Source organism: Squalius cephalus, assembly GCF_949319135.1.
Source record: "Squalius cephalus genome assembly, chromosome: 17".
NCBI lineage: Eukaryota > Metazoa > Chordata > Actinopteri > Cypriniformes > Leuciscidae > Squalius > Squalius cephalus.
Window position 1 is genome coordinate 6,567,978 of NC_137138.1, and position 12,294 is coordinate 6,580,271.

General features: G+C 36.2%; 1 protein-coding gene across 1 annotated transcript; it reads left to right on the forward strand.

Annotated features, from left to right (window-relative positions):
* The first annotated feature begins 9,840 nt into the window (after window positions 1-9,840).
* On the forward strand, window positions 9,841-11,908 carry LOC307144656 (uncharacterized protein). Its single transcript, XM_079847201.1, has 5 exons — window positions 9,841-10,013; window positions 10,152-10,247; window positions 10,704-10,844; window positions 10,981-11,091; window positions 11,522-11,908. Exons 1-5 carry the CDS (start codon window positions 9,965-9,967, stop codon window positions 11,716-11,718), a joined length of 594 nt encoding a protein of 197 aa, XP_079703327.1. The 5' UTR covers window positions 9,841-9,964; the 3' UTR covers window positions 11,719-11,908.
* The last annotated feature ends 386 nt before the right edge of the window (window positions 11,909-12,294 follow it).

Sequence of the window (12,294 nt, forward strand, 5' to 3'; positions counted from 1 at the left end):
ACTTTACTATACAAGGCAATTTCTGAAATCAAGTTTGGAGTAATGCTAAAGAACTTTATAATAACTTCAAAAGATATATTGCAAAATAATAATAATAACTTTCTTTTGGCACTGTTGTACTGTAGTAACAGTGGTTTAAATAAAGTGTAAAACTGTATTTAGCATCATTGATCAGCAGGGGGCAGCAGATTATATTTCTACCAAAATAACACTGCATCTGCTTGACATCAAACAGCTTAATGCAAAATTTGTTTTGTTTTTTTTATTTCACAATTATGTAATGTTGGTAGTAAAGTCTTATCATATATCAGAGAAGTCACCAGAACATAGAAACTACAAGCTGAACAACAGAACAAAACTGGCTTCAAGTGGCAATCTTCATCTTTAAACCCCCATGATGATTGACAGTGCTTATTGATTAGCCTCATGGATAATAATCAGCAGGTCAACAAACGGGTAAAAATTGCTGTAATAAATGTCAAAAGTTTTCATCAGATGGGACAAAGATCAAATGATTATTACGTTTATGTATATGTTTGTGCTCAAATCTGCTCTTGTGCATTTTACATTTTTAGACTTGTTCATCATATTCTATCCTCGAGTGGAGGCCCTCCTGTCGGGTACCAACACCCTTTTACCATTCCATTGCAATTCTATATTAAAATAATAGGATTGTGTGTGCTCTTTTACATCTATAAAATGGGCGCTTAAATTCATTCATCCCCCACATTAATTCATTCACCTTCTCATCAAAGATGGATCTGCAAATCTCAGTTTACTGTTCATTCTTTTCACTGGAGGTACAAATACATTTATATACATATATTTTTACAAAAAGTGTTTATAATGTTACTGGGAACAAATACAGATCATTGACATCTTTCTCTCTCTTTAATTACCAAAGGACACTCTCTCAACTGTTATGAGTGTGCAAGTCTGACGAGCTCATGTGACCAGGTAACAAACCTCTCCAATGGATTCTCCGACTGCTTAGGTGCAACACTAGATGTTGATCAGTCCAGTATGATGGATTGAAATATAATGATATAATTTATTGATGCTGTGACAATGTTACAGGTTTTCTCAATTGCTAAAACACAATTTCTGAAACCTTGCTCAATTTTCTGAAAACATTAAACACAAAACCTCATCTTCAAGCACTATTTTCAAAACCTCTGACTCCTCTTGCAAAATGAAACTTTCGCCTCAAAACAGTTTTACCTGTGTTCAAAATCAAACACTGCTCTAATCATAAACAAAGTGATCAAAATGATATACAATATCAAGTACATTTTTAATCTCAAAACAAATTTCATATTTTTCCGTCATTGTCTTTTGATGAACGAAAACATTTTATCATTGTAGCTCAAAGTTTATCAGAAATAACTACTATATTTCAAATTACTATATTATTTTTTCTCCTCCTTGTACCCCTATTTTTACAGTACTGTACCCTGCATCTCACAAACCTGTCCTTTGTCTCTGTGATACTGTAATTCTTGTTCTTTGTTGATATGAACCTGCAACCAGTCAAAATCTATTGAGCAGTCAGTACTGTTAACAAATGGAAAGCACAATGTTCAGGGCCATACAATTTGTTCATTGTACAGTATACAGCCTACAATGCACTGTACTACAGTATACAATACTGAAAGGGACAAAAATCAAAGGAGTAAACATGTGATCAGTGTGCTTCTTCTTGTCTTTGGGCATCATTTGAAACAGGTTAAATCAATTTTGAGTGGTTGTGTTCAATCAATGACATGTGTTCTCTATTTGTATTTGATCGTTGCCACTTGTGTTTACCAGTATGGATGACGTGTGCATTAGAGTGCAGAATGTGTTTTGAGAATGAGAATGTGTTTAGCGTTTAGCTGAAAAGTCTAAGTGAGATCTGCAAATTGTGTTTTACCATGTGAAATGGTTTAAGGTATTGACAACAGACTGCACAATTAGCTAAATGAGTTCAGGCAACGGAGAACTTTGTTCAGCCAATGGGTTTTAGTGTTTTAGCAATTGAGAAAAACTGTAATGTAAATGATGTTCAACTCGTCACAGAACTACTCTTTTTCTGTGCAATTTCTTCTTTTGCAATTTACAATTGCAAGCATGGAATCAATGTTCGATACACAATTATTTTTGCTGAAATTGTTATTCTGATCAAATAAATAGAAATTTGTTTGAAATTAGAAAAACTTTACAATAAGGTTCCATTTGTTAACATTAGTTTTCTCTAGTGGTCTTACACTTAAGTGACATGTGAAGGCCAAGTATGCATACTCAGAATTTGTTAACCCATCCAAGTTAGTGCACAGTGCACACATTAGAGTAGAGTAGTGAACACACACACACACACCAAACCATGGACACACACCCGGAGCATTGGGCAGCCATTTTGCTGTGGCGCCCGGGGAGTGATTGGGGGTTAGGGGTTAGGTGTCTTGCTCAAGGGCACCTCAGTAGTTTCCTGCCAGTTTATTTTTTTATTTTATTTATCTTTATTAAATTTTTACAATACAAGCAATAAGAACACACAAATAGAGTCATTAATACAGGAAAACAATATAGACAAGAGCAGAGCCTTGCTCATTTAGTTTCAAATAAATACATTAAAGATAGAGCATAACTGAATGGTTTTAGCAGCCTTCTTATTTTTTGAATCATGGATGGACTTGATGTACTGTTCCGTCTCCTTACCAAAAGCAATAAAAGAAGGTTTAGAATTACTAAATTTGGCTTTGTGAATATGATATTTCCCTAAAATGATCAATAGATTAATTAGGTATATTTCTTTCTGTTAATTTCCTGCCAGTATAGACGTTATGCGCCAGAGAAACAAGCTCGCAGCCATCTTTAGAATACTGTCTTTGAACTTCCGATTTTGCAGTCGTATTTTTGCTGTGTATTTCAAAGGCATCGCTGTCGAGGAGTAATTAGCTGGTGAAGTGGATTTACTTACTGTAAAGTTATCACTATAAAATGAGGATATTTCCTCTGATATTAATTTCGGGTCTGTGATAAACCCATCATTAATAATTAAACTATGAACTGCATTGCTTCTGTCTCCTCTTTTCTAACTGACAAAAATATCCCGTATTCTTCTCTCCTTCCAACCATCTTGCAAGAGACCTTACAAAAGCTCCTTGTGCTTTCATTAAATACAAATGATCTAATTTAGCTTGAAGAGAAAATAATCATAAATATCAACATCTTGAGTCATTTTTTGTGTATTACATTCTTGAACTAAACTTAACTCCCTCTGCTTCTGTTCTTTGCTTTGTTGTTTATTAAACCGAATTTAAATTTAAAATACTCCCATTTATTCCCATTAGAAGTTATGAAGTCATCTTTAATCTCAATAATCAAATTTCTTATTTGACTACAATAATCTTTATCCTTTAATAGTTCCACATTAAAAAGGTATATGTTTTATTGTTGCAGTCAAAATTAATTGGCAATATGGCAATGATCTGTCAATGGTGTTGCAGAAATTGAACATTAGTGGCAAACTCAGAATGTTCCACAGTAATAAGCCAAAAGTCTATCCATTAGTTTTGACCCAGTAAAACTGAATCTCGTTAGCATGCTTAAACCTCCAGATATCATCATCATATCATAAGGGAATTTTATTGGCAAAACTCCTCAATAATGTTAATGGTGGCTTGTATAGCTGAAAGGTCTAGATTTGTTAGATTTTCACTATTGTAATGAGACGCATTTGTAAACTTGTTTTCCGCTAAAAATAAAAGCTTGACTGCAGTTTCCATCAAAATAAAAGTTCACAGGTTTATCTCTTGCATGTATAGAAATTAGGACAAAACTAATTATAAAAGTTTCATTTATTTTTCAGTGTATTTGTTTTACAGTATATGGCTGACATAGGAATAATATTTCAACATTATTATTAGTAGTAGTAGTATGTAGTGTAATGTAGACTGAGACACTATATCACAACTCAAAAGAGATTTGATTCCCCTTCAAAGTTCATGTACAAGTCAATGCACTGACTATGGGTTGACAAAGTTTTGTAATGGTTATTTTCTTATTTGTTTTGTTACCGAGGTCCACCCACCTCAGTTCTAACAATCATACAAAAATCCTGTGATGCATTTATACATTTTCCTCAAGGGTATTCTCAACTTTTCACATGCTTTCCTCATGCTGACACCATACAATTACACCAGGAACAAAAGCATGTGAACACCTAATCACACCTACACACGCCTGTTGAACACCTTCAAAAGAACAATTCCAAAATTATATTGTACAGGCCAGTCACATTCTTCCACACCAGATTCTGCGTAATGTCATCAATCAGACTTGAATTACTTGAATTACACACTCTTTTAAAAACATTAAAGGGTGTATCTACTTTTGGAACAGAAATTCTCAAAACACAAATGATGTTTTGCTGAAACCCCTTTGACCATTTATGACAACTGAGTGAATCTTCACAAGTGTATTATTCAAAGGCTTTCATTTTTGTTTTTGTGTGTTTTATAATCCTCCACATTTACAGACTTTGGGCCCTATCTTGCACCCAGCGCAATTGACTTTGTATACCGACGCATGTATCATTCCTATTTTGCACCCGCGCACAGCGGACTTTTCCCTCCACAGACGCACGTCGGTTAACTAAGAAATACACTTGCGCTCCCCAGGGCGGTTCAGCGCAAAGAGGAGACGTGTTCCGGCGCAAACGTTCCCTGGTGCTATTTTGCAGGTTTAGAAAACAATTCCGCCACTGACCGAAAAAAACTAGTTTAAAGTCAGTGGCGCGTTGCGCATGTTATTCATATGCTATTTTAAGGGCGCATTCTTGGCCATAATCAATGTAGCATGTGCACAACGCGCATACACTTTGATTCTCTCATCTACACACTCTCATCTACAGCAGGTTTCATTATTGCAAATCATACACTGTTAGACATTTTATCGTATTTTTGCGGTAACTTACTGGCAGCACTATTACCAGTAAGTTACCGTAAGTTCCCCTTTACAGTAGCTTACCTGTAAATGTGTTTTACAGTAAGATGCCCTTGCCGCAATTTAATTTTACAGAATTATGCCCATTTTACACTATTTTATTATTTATATTTTATATGAATGCTATTGAATTTAATAGATTCCAAAAAAGTGACTTGAGTCCATGTACATCAGCATATTCTTTATTCACTGTCACAGTCAAATTACATCCATTTTATTCATTTATTGTGATGCAACATTAGGAAAGGCAGTTTTATTTATATAGCACGTCATACACTTTGGCAATTAAAAGTGCTTTACACAGTAAGGAATTAAAATAATCACAAAATAAAAGCAAGGAAAATTAAAGTGCCCCTATTATGGATTTTTGAAAATGACCTTTCATGTAGTGTGTAACAGCTCTAAGGCCTCGTTTACAAGTGAAATGTAACACAATTCCGATTTTTTGCTCATATGTGACACAGATCGGATGTGTTCTATGAACGTGTAAACAGGAAAAAAACGCATGCATTCGGATATTTCGAGATCGGTTTCAGGCCTCATTTATATGTAGAAATAAATCAGATATAAATCAGATATGTGCCAATGCGACTGTCATGGGACTCGTTTACACTGCAGGTCTTGATGCCATTTCTGATTTGTTGCCTATATCCGTTTTTTTGACTGTCCGTTTACACGTTCTTTCAATTGTGACCCATATCCGATTCATGTGTTTACACTTGCCATACTATCTGAAACATTGCGCATGCTTAAAGGGTTAAATTATCTTGCACAGATGGACGAACGCAAAATATGATTGATGCTAACTCTGCGATATATGCAAAGTTCGCCAAACATCACCATGATTATGAGGCGGAGGAGGGCGAAAAGTGCCATCATTGCAGCCTGTGCATATGCTTCAGTTATTGTGTGCGAGAGAGTTCTCAGGACTGGTGGGAGCATATTGCGGCGGGCTTTAACAAGAAGCAGTGGGTCCGAAATTTTAGGATGAGCAAGCCAACCTTTGATATGTTGTGTCAACGTTTGTCCACATTCCTCTCCTACAACGACACAACGTTTCGTCGGACCATCCGACCCTTTGCAGAAGTGTTTCTCTCGTCATTAAACTGCGGAGACGTTGCCTAATGACTCAGAAAATCCGAATATATTATGAGAAAATTAAACAGTTTTTTTTTTTTTTTACCTTTGATGCACATAAACCTGTTGTAATTGTAGTAAATAGCATAATAGGGGCACTTTAAACCATAAAAGCAATTTAAAATGATGTACAGTACAGTTATAAAATAAAATTAAAAGAGTAAAAAGATGATACAGATAAAATTCTCATCTGGCAATACACCGGTGTATCATATTTTTCACAACTCCCAGTTTTACTCTGAGATTTTCCCATGGTGATTACACTGTGTCTGTGGTGTTCTTGCGGCACGCCTAAGAAATCAATGTATCCAATAAACCCGTATCCAATTTTTCCCTAAAATCGTACATGAGAAGCTCTAGGACTGACTCACGGGGTAACCTCGGGTTCACTGCCCCATCAGTCCGCACCCCAAAGATTTGTACGGAAGCTCTAGGAATGGAATCGATCAAGTCCGCACCCCACAGAACCTCGAGTTTAATTACATGTCAAACTCACTACTTCACCACAGACAGAGGTCATCAGCATGATTTCATCTCTCAATTTCCCCAATTAAGTAATTTATGTTTGTCTCTTAGGCCTACCCAATTCACTGTGCAGTTTAGAATCAAAAGGAGGATGCAAAAAGAGAACTGAATTCATAACAAATCAAAGCAGGGATCATGACAATACGCAAAAAAAGCACAAAGCATGAAAAAGCATCCCAGTTGGTCTTGACTGGCCTCCATACTGGTAAACCACTGATGGCTGATCTGGAAAAAAAAAAAAAAAAAAATTTAATCTAAAAAAAAGTTTATTTAATCTAAATTTGTTCATGGACAGACGAGGTAACAACTTGTGCAACAGCAGTTATTACCAGTCAAGTTAGTTTAAATATAATTCCGCGAATAACTGCAATTGCAGAATAACTGCAATTGCAGATTTCGAACAGAGATGGCGACAAAGAGGAAAAACTACGGACTGCAGCTTCAAGTAAAAACACAAGTTTTCAGTTTAAACTGAACTCAGACTCAAGTAAAGTACAAATACACCAAAATAATACTCCCATGTTATCATCAGTCATGTTATCACATCATCATTTTAATGCTTAAATGTATTGTATCACTTGACGTGTTTGGCTACAGTTGCGAGACAAACAGTCTCTTTGAGTGAAAAGAGAATGTGAACTATTCATAGACTCAATGACATTTTTTTCATAACATCAGTTGTACCTTAAGCCTTATTATGTGTGTGACTGTCTGTTCCAAAGACTTAGCAAGCACAAATACCTTCTACTGAAAAAAACAAAAAAAACAAAACAAGCCTCGTCTGCCCTGTCTGGATCGTATGAATCCTTGTTCAGGCTGTTTTTAACTGGTTTAAGGCATGGTCTACTGGTGGATAAACTTTGCTGTTCACCATCTGAAAACAAAATTTGCTTTTCTTTCTAACTAAAGATCTTAAAACATATGGATCTTTGAGCACAGTTTATAGTGGGAGGAAATCAACACCAGCACATACTGTGCTTGCTATTCCATGTATCATTTCCAAAGGAAATAATTATTTTAAGTTATGAACATTGTTCTTGTCACATTGTGAACACTTAAAGTTCGGTATTTTATACTTAAAGCCCTGTTTACAGATCGTTTCTGATGAAATAGAACGGTGAAGATAAAAATTTTGACACATGCTGCTGTCCCGAGAATTTTAGGTTTCTTTCGCTTTCCCCCCCCCCCACCTCCAGAATGGCTGCATATGTGCACTGGAACAATCCTTCCTAAAACGCATTAAACTTTTGTTTACAAAGACGTGAAACTCGCCAAGTGGTCAGGGGTGTTCACTGATATGCTCACACAAAAATCGCTGCAAAAGATGCTTTCCAACAGGTTTTATCGTAGTTTTTGTCCAACTCCATTGACTTGTATTGGATGTGCTGTGAGGTACGGGATTACTCCACCGCCGGAAACTGGACTGGAGTGTCTATTATTCAAGCTCTCAGCGGAAGAATGTACGGGTGTGAGGCGTTGGGAAAAATAGGTCCACAGTTTTACAACGAATGGTAAAACACCTGTTGGAAAGCATCTTTTGCAGCGATTTTTGTGTGAGCATATCAGTGAACACCCCTGACCACTCGGTGAGTTTCACGTCTTTGTAAACGAAAGTTTAATGCATTTTAGGAAGGATTGTTCCAGTGCACCTACTGTATGCAGCCATTCTGGAGGTGGGGGGGAAAGCGAAAGAAACCTAAAATTCTCGGGCCAGCAGCATGTGTCCAAATATTAATCTTAACCGTTCTATTTCATCAGAAACGATCTGTAAACAGGGCTTTAAGTGTAAAATACCGAACTTACCCTTTAAGTTACTTAACTGTCACCCTTTAACCCTTTCACACCAGGAACGATAACTAAAGATTACTATATTAATGTCCACAACAGCAAACAATTTTTTTATTCTTAATGTATGCTTATGTCCTCTGCTGTTTGAAATTCTCGAGCTCAATCTTAAAACAGGATGGATTCTGATTGGCTGTGTAAGACTGGAGAAACTGGAAGAACTGGAAGAGAGGGCAACTCTCTGAGAGAACAAAGGAAATTAACATTTAACATCACTCTTGTGCACCATTTGAGACGCAAGTCTCACCTCAGAATTATCCTAATCTACATGTCTTGCCCTCTTCCCCCATTCCTTCTCTCTCATGCTGAGATCACCAAAATTCACCCAAGAATCTATATAGTTTAATGTGAATAATTATCATACAGTATTACACATGTTTGGTATCATTTGAAATGTCAGTTTTTTAGAGTTTAGAGATAACTTGCACAAAGAGGAGGGTGCGTCTTCCAGGTAAATGGCCTCCTGCTCTTAAAGTAAACTCTGAATGCAAATTCCCATTGTTAGGAAATGTTTCCATGTGAAAGGAGTTTCTGTCTTGGTTTGGGTATTGCAACAAGAGGCTCAGCATGATTCTGTAACCCAGACCAGCCCGTGATGTGAAGTGTATCCAAAACACTTCGCATCATGTATTTTATAATGTCAAGGTTTGCATCTTCTCTCTTTATTCCAGAGCATTTGATGTTTTGTATCTATTATCTTTGAACTGATTATTTGCCACGAGGAAAGTCAGTAACGCGCAGAGACCTTCACCCGCTGATCGGATGCCTCCATTGGGCCGATTGAGTCGACTACAACTGTCAATGTTTTTATCATTCATCAGTTGGAAAAAAAATAATTCTGGACTTGATTACAATGATATAGTTTCTTGTCGTTACAGTTGTGTGACCTCTGCTATTCTTTTATATTTAGAAAAATTTACAGGACAAATCGATATAGTTTTTGCCTTTTATTGTGAAGAGGCCTTTAAAGGGATAGTTTACTCCAAGAATGAAAATTCTGTCATCCTTTACTCACATGTTGTTCCAAATGCGTATAACTTTCTTTCATCTGCAGAACACAAAAGATATTATGGGTTGCACTTTATTTTACAGTACATGCACTTTAACTGAGGTAACTTGGTAAGGTAACTACATGGGTTAGGTCTAGGGGTACGTTCAGGGATTAGTACCTATTACCCAGTTATTCTAATTACTATAGTAACTAAATAGTATATAAAGGGAGAACAGGAAAGTAAAATAAAGTGCTACCATTTTATGAAGTATACTTTTCTTTTAAAGAGCAAGATTAATTTCCATACTAGAGTCCTCTGCTGAAGTAGTAATATTGCAAGTAAATAATTTAATATCTACTGGTTTTCCTTCATTGTCTTTGTGTTAAACTTTCATTTTCTCATGAAGATCCTCCTCTTTTGAGGAACTATAAAATGGGTGCTGAAACAGGTAAGTTATTACATTCTCCTCCTGATCAAAGATGGATCTGCAAATCTCAGTTTTTCTTCTGTTCATTCTGTTCACTGCAGGTACAGAGACAAATTATGTTTGTTTTTAATATTACTGATTACAAATACAGATCATTGATCTCTCTCTCTCTCTCTCTCTCTCTCTCTCTCTCTCTCTCTCTCTCTCTCTCTCTCTCTCTCTCTCTCTCTCTACTAAAGGACACTCTCTCAGCTGTTATGAGTGTCTGTTGGGCCCTTGTGCACAGAAGACATGCCCCAGTGGATATACCAACTGCCTCAGTTCCATATCTGCTGGTAAGTCCAGTATGGATTTAGGCATGTGGCAGTATCAAATATTCATGTTGCGATAATTGCTGAAGCTTTTATCACAGTATTCGGTATTATCATGATATTGAAAATAAGTTGCAAAAAAGTGTTGTCATAGTCATAATATAGGAGGTTTAATATATTGTATTTCTTATAACAAAAATAACTGAACATTTAAATACAATAAAACAAAAGTAAACAAGTTTTTTAAACAGATTATATAATTTGCTATAATTTGTCAGTCGTCACAGAATGGCTACTTGTCTAGACAGAATTTACAACTGCATGCATAAAATATTCTAATATACTAAAATAATTTAGTTTATCCTCAAATCATTATTCCATAATATATTTTGTACATTTTAAACATTTTTTAAATGAGAAAAAAAATGATGTAATGGTCATATTATATTACAAAGTTTGTCTTTTCGTCCTACTTTGCAGGTCTAATTGATACTTCTTCAGCAACAATTAAACTGTGTGTTCCAGCAAGTGGCTGTACAACTGGGTCCTTCAACATCGGCAGTTATAAGTTCTCTTCTTACTGCTGTAACACAGACCTGTGTAATGCCCAAGATGCTCCAGGTATTGTACTTAAAGTCAACAGTTTACAGTCATAAAACATTAACCAAGAAATAATTATCGTGGGACTTTCTATTGGGGACTATGACGTCAGCCAGAACAATGTAAAGAAAGCTTGTTTTTCTTCTTCTTCCTGTAGATCCCTCTAATGCCCCGAATGGAAACAAATGTTACTATTGTGATGAACAGAAGAACTGCTCAAAAGTGTTGAGCTGTTCAGGGAGTCAAGACCGCTGCGCTACAATAACAGGTGAGAAGTGTCATGATTCCTGTCTGTGTTCCCCTGTTTTTTTCCATGTTCAGTTCCCCATCATGTTTAATGTCTATTAGTCTCCCCAGGTGTTTCCTATACCCACACCCTCTTGTTATCTTGTTAAGCTTGTCTGCCTCTGTACTTAAACCCTGTGTCTAGTGTCAGTGTTTGTGGGTTCTTGACTTTGTATGTTGTTCTGTTCCATGTCCGAGTCTATGTCTGAATCTGTGAAGTTTTGAGTTTATTTAATAAAGTGGATCTGGCTTCTGCCTCTGCTTCAACCTCAGCGTTACAAGAAGGACGAAGTGATTTTTTTCAATCTTTTTTAATCTTATGCATTTGATACAGTTTTCATATACCAATAACCCGCTTAGACACCTCAGCTTTCATTCATGGATCCACTTCCATTTTCTATTCTTTTCATCAGGGACTGTGGGAAATCAGACAGAGGTTGCAAAAGGCTGTGTCTCTAAATCAATTTGTGATGCTGGAACATCAGTTAGTAGTCTTGGCATTGGGAACGTCACATGTTGTGAGGGGAACCTGTGTAACGGGGCTCAGAGTGTCACCCAGAGCTTCCTGTTCCTCTGCTGTTCTCTGCTCTCCTACTTCATGATGCACTGAATACAGCAGATCTTCACATTCACAATCAGACACTCTTTACTGAATATATAGCTCGTGTTTTTATCTGTACAAGATTTGACCTGGTGTGGGGAACTTAAAACAATATACAAAATCTGATTAGTTGAAGGAAATATATATACATTTTATGAAATATTTAACAAAATGTAACAATCACTGAAATAAAATGTAATGATCAACTTTGCATTTGTTTCTGGATTTATTTTTAAAACATAAAATTAGTGAAAAGGAGGCAGGGCTAATTTGCATATTCACCACAGCTATCAGCTTCCCCTCGATTCCATCCACTTGTCAATCGAATTATCTGAAGTTCGGTAAAAAAAACTCATGCGAATAAAGCTGGTGAAAGTGTGTTTCCATCCAACGGCTTTAAAGCGAATAAAAACCTGTGCGTAATGACGTCAAATGCTGTTTTGCGATCAAATTGGTATATCGAATTGATTTAAGACATTTTAAGGTGTTTCCATATATTTTCGCACTGACTCGCACAACATTCAAGCAAACATTTGCGAACAAAGTTTTGCTAGATAAAATGGATCGCAGCAAATCTCGTTTCCG

Excerpts from the sequence above, each read along its gene's own strand:
- LOC307144656 (XM_079847201.1), top strand. The coding sequence starts at position 9,965 with ATGGATCTGCAAATCTCAGTTTTTCTTCTGTTCATTCTGTTCACTGCA. Across the intron at positions 10,014-10,151 it reads GTTCATTCTGTTCACTGCAG|GACACTCTCTCAGCTGTTAT; the intron begins GTACAGAGACAA and ends TCTCTACTAAAG. Across the intron at positions 10,845-10,980 it reads TAATGCCCAAGATGCTCCAG|ATCCCTCTAATGCCCCGAAT; the intron begins GTATTGTACTTA and ends TTCTTCCTGTAG.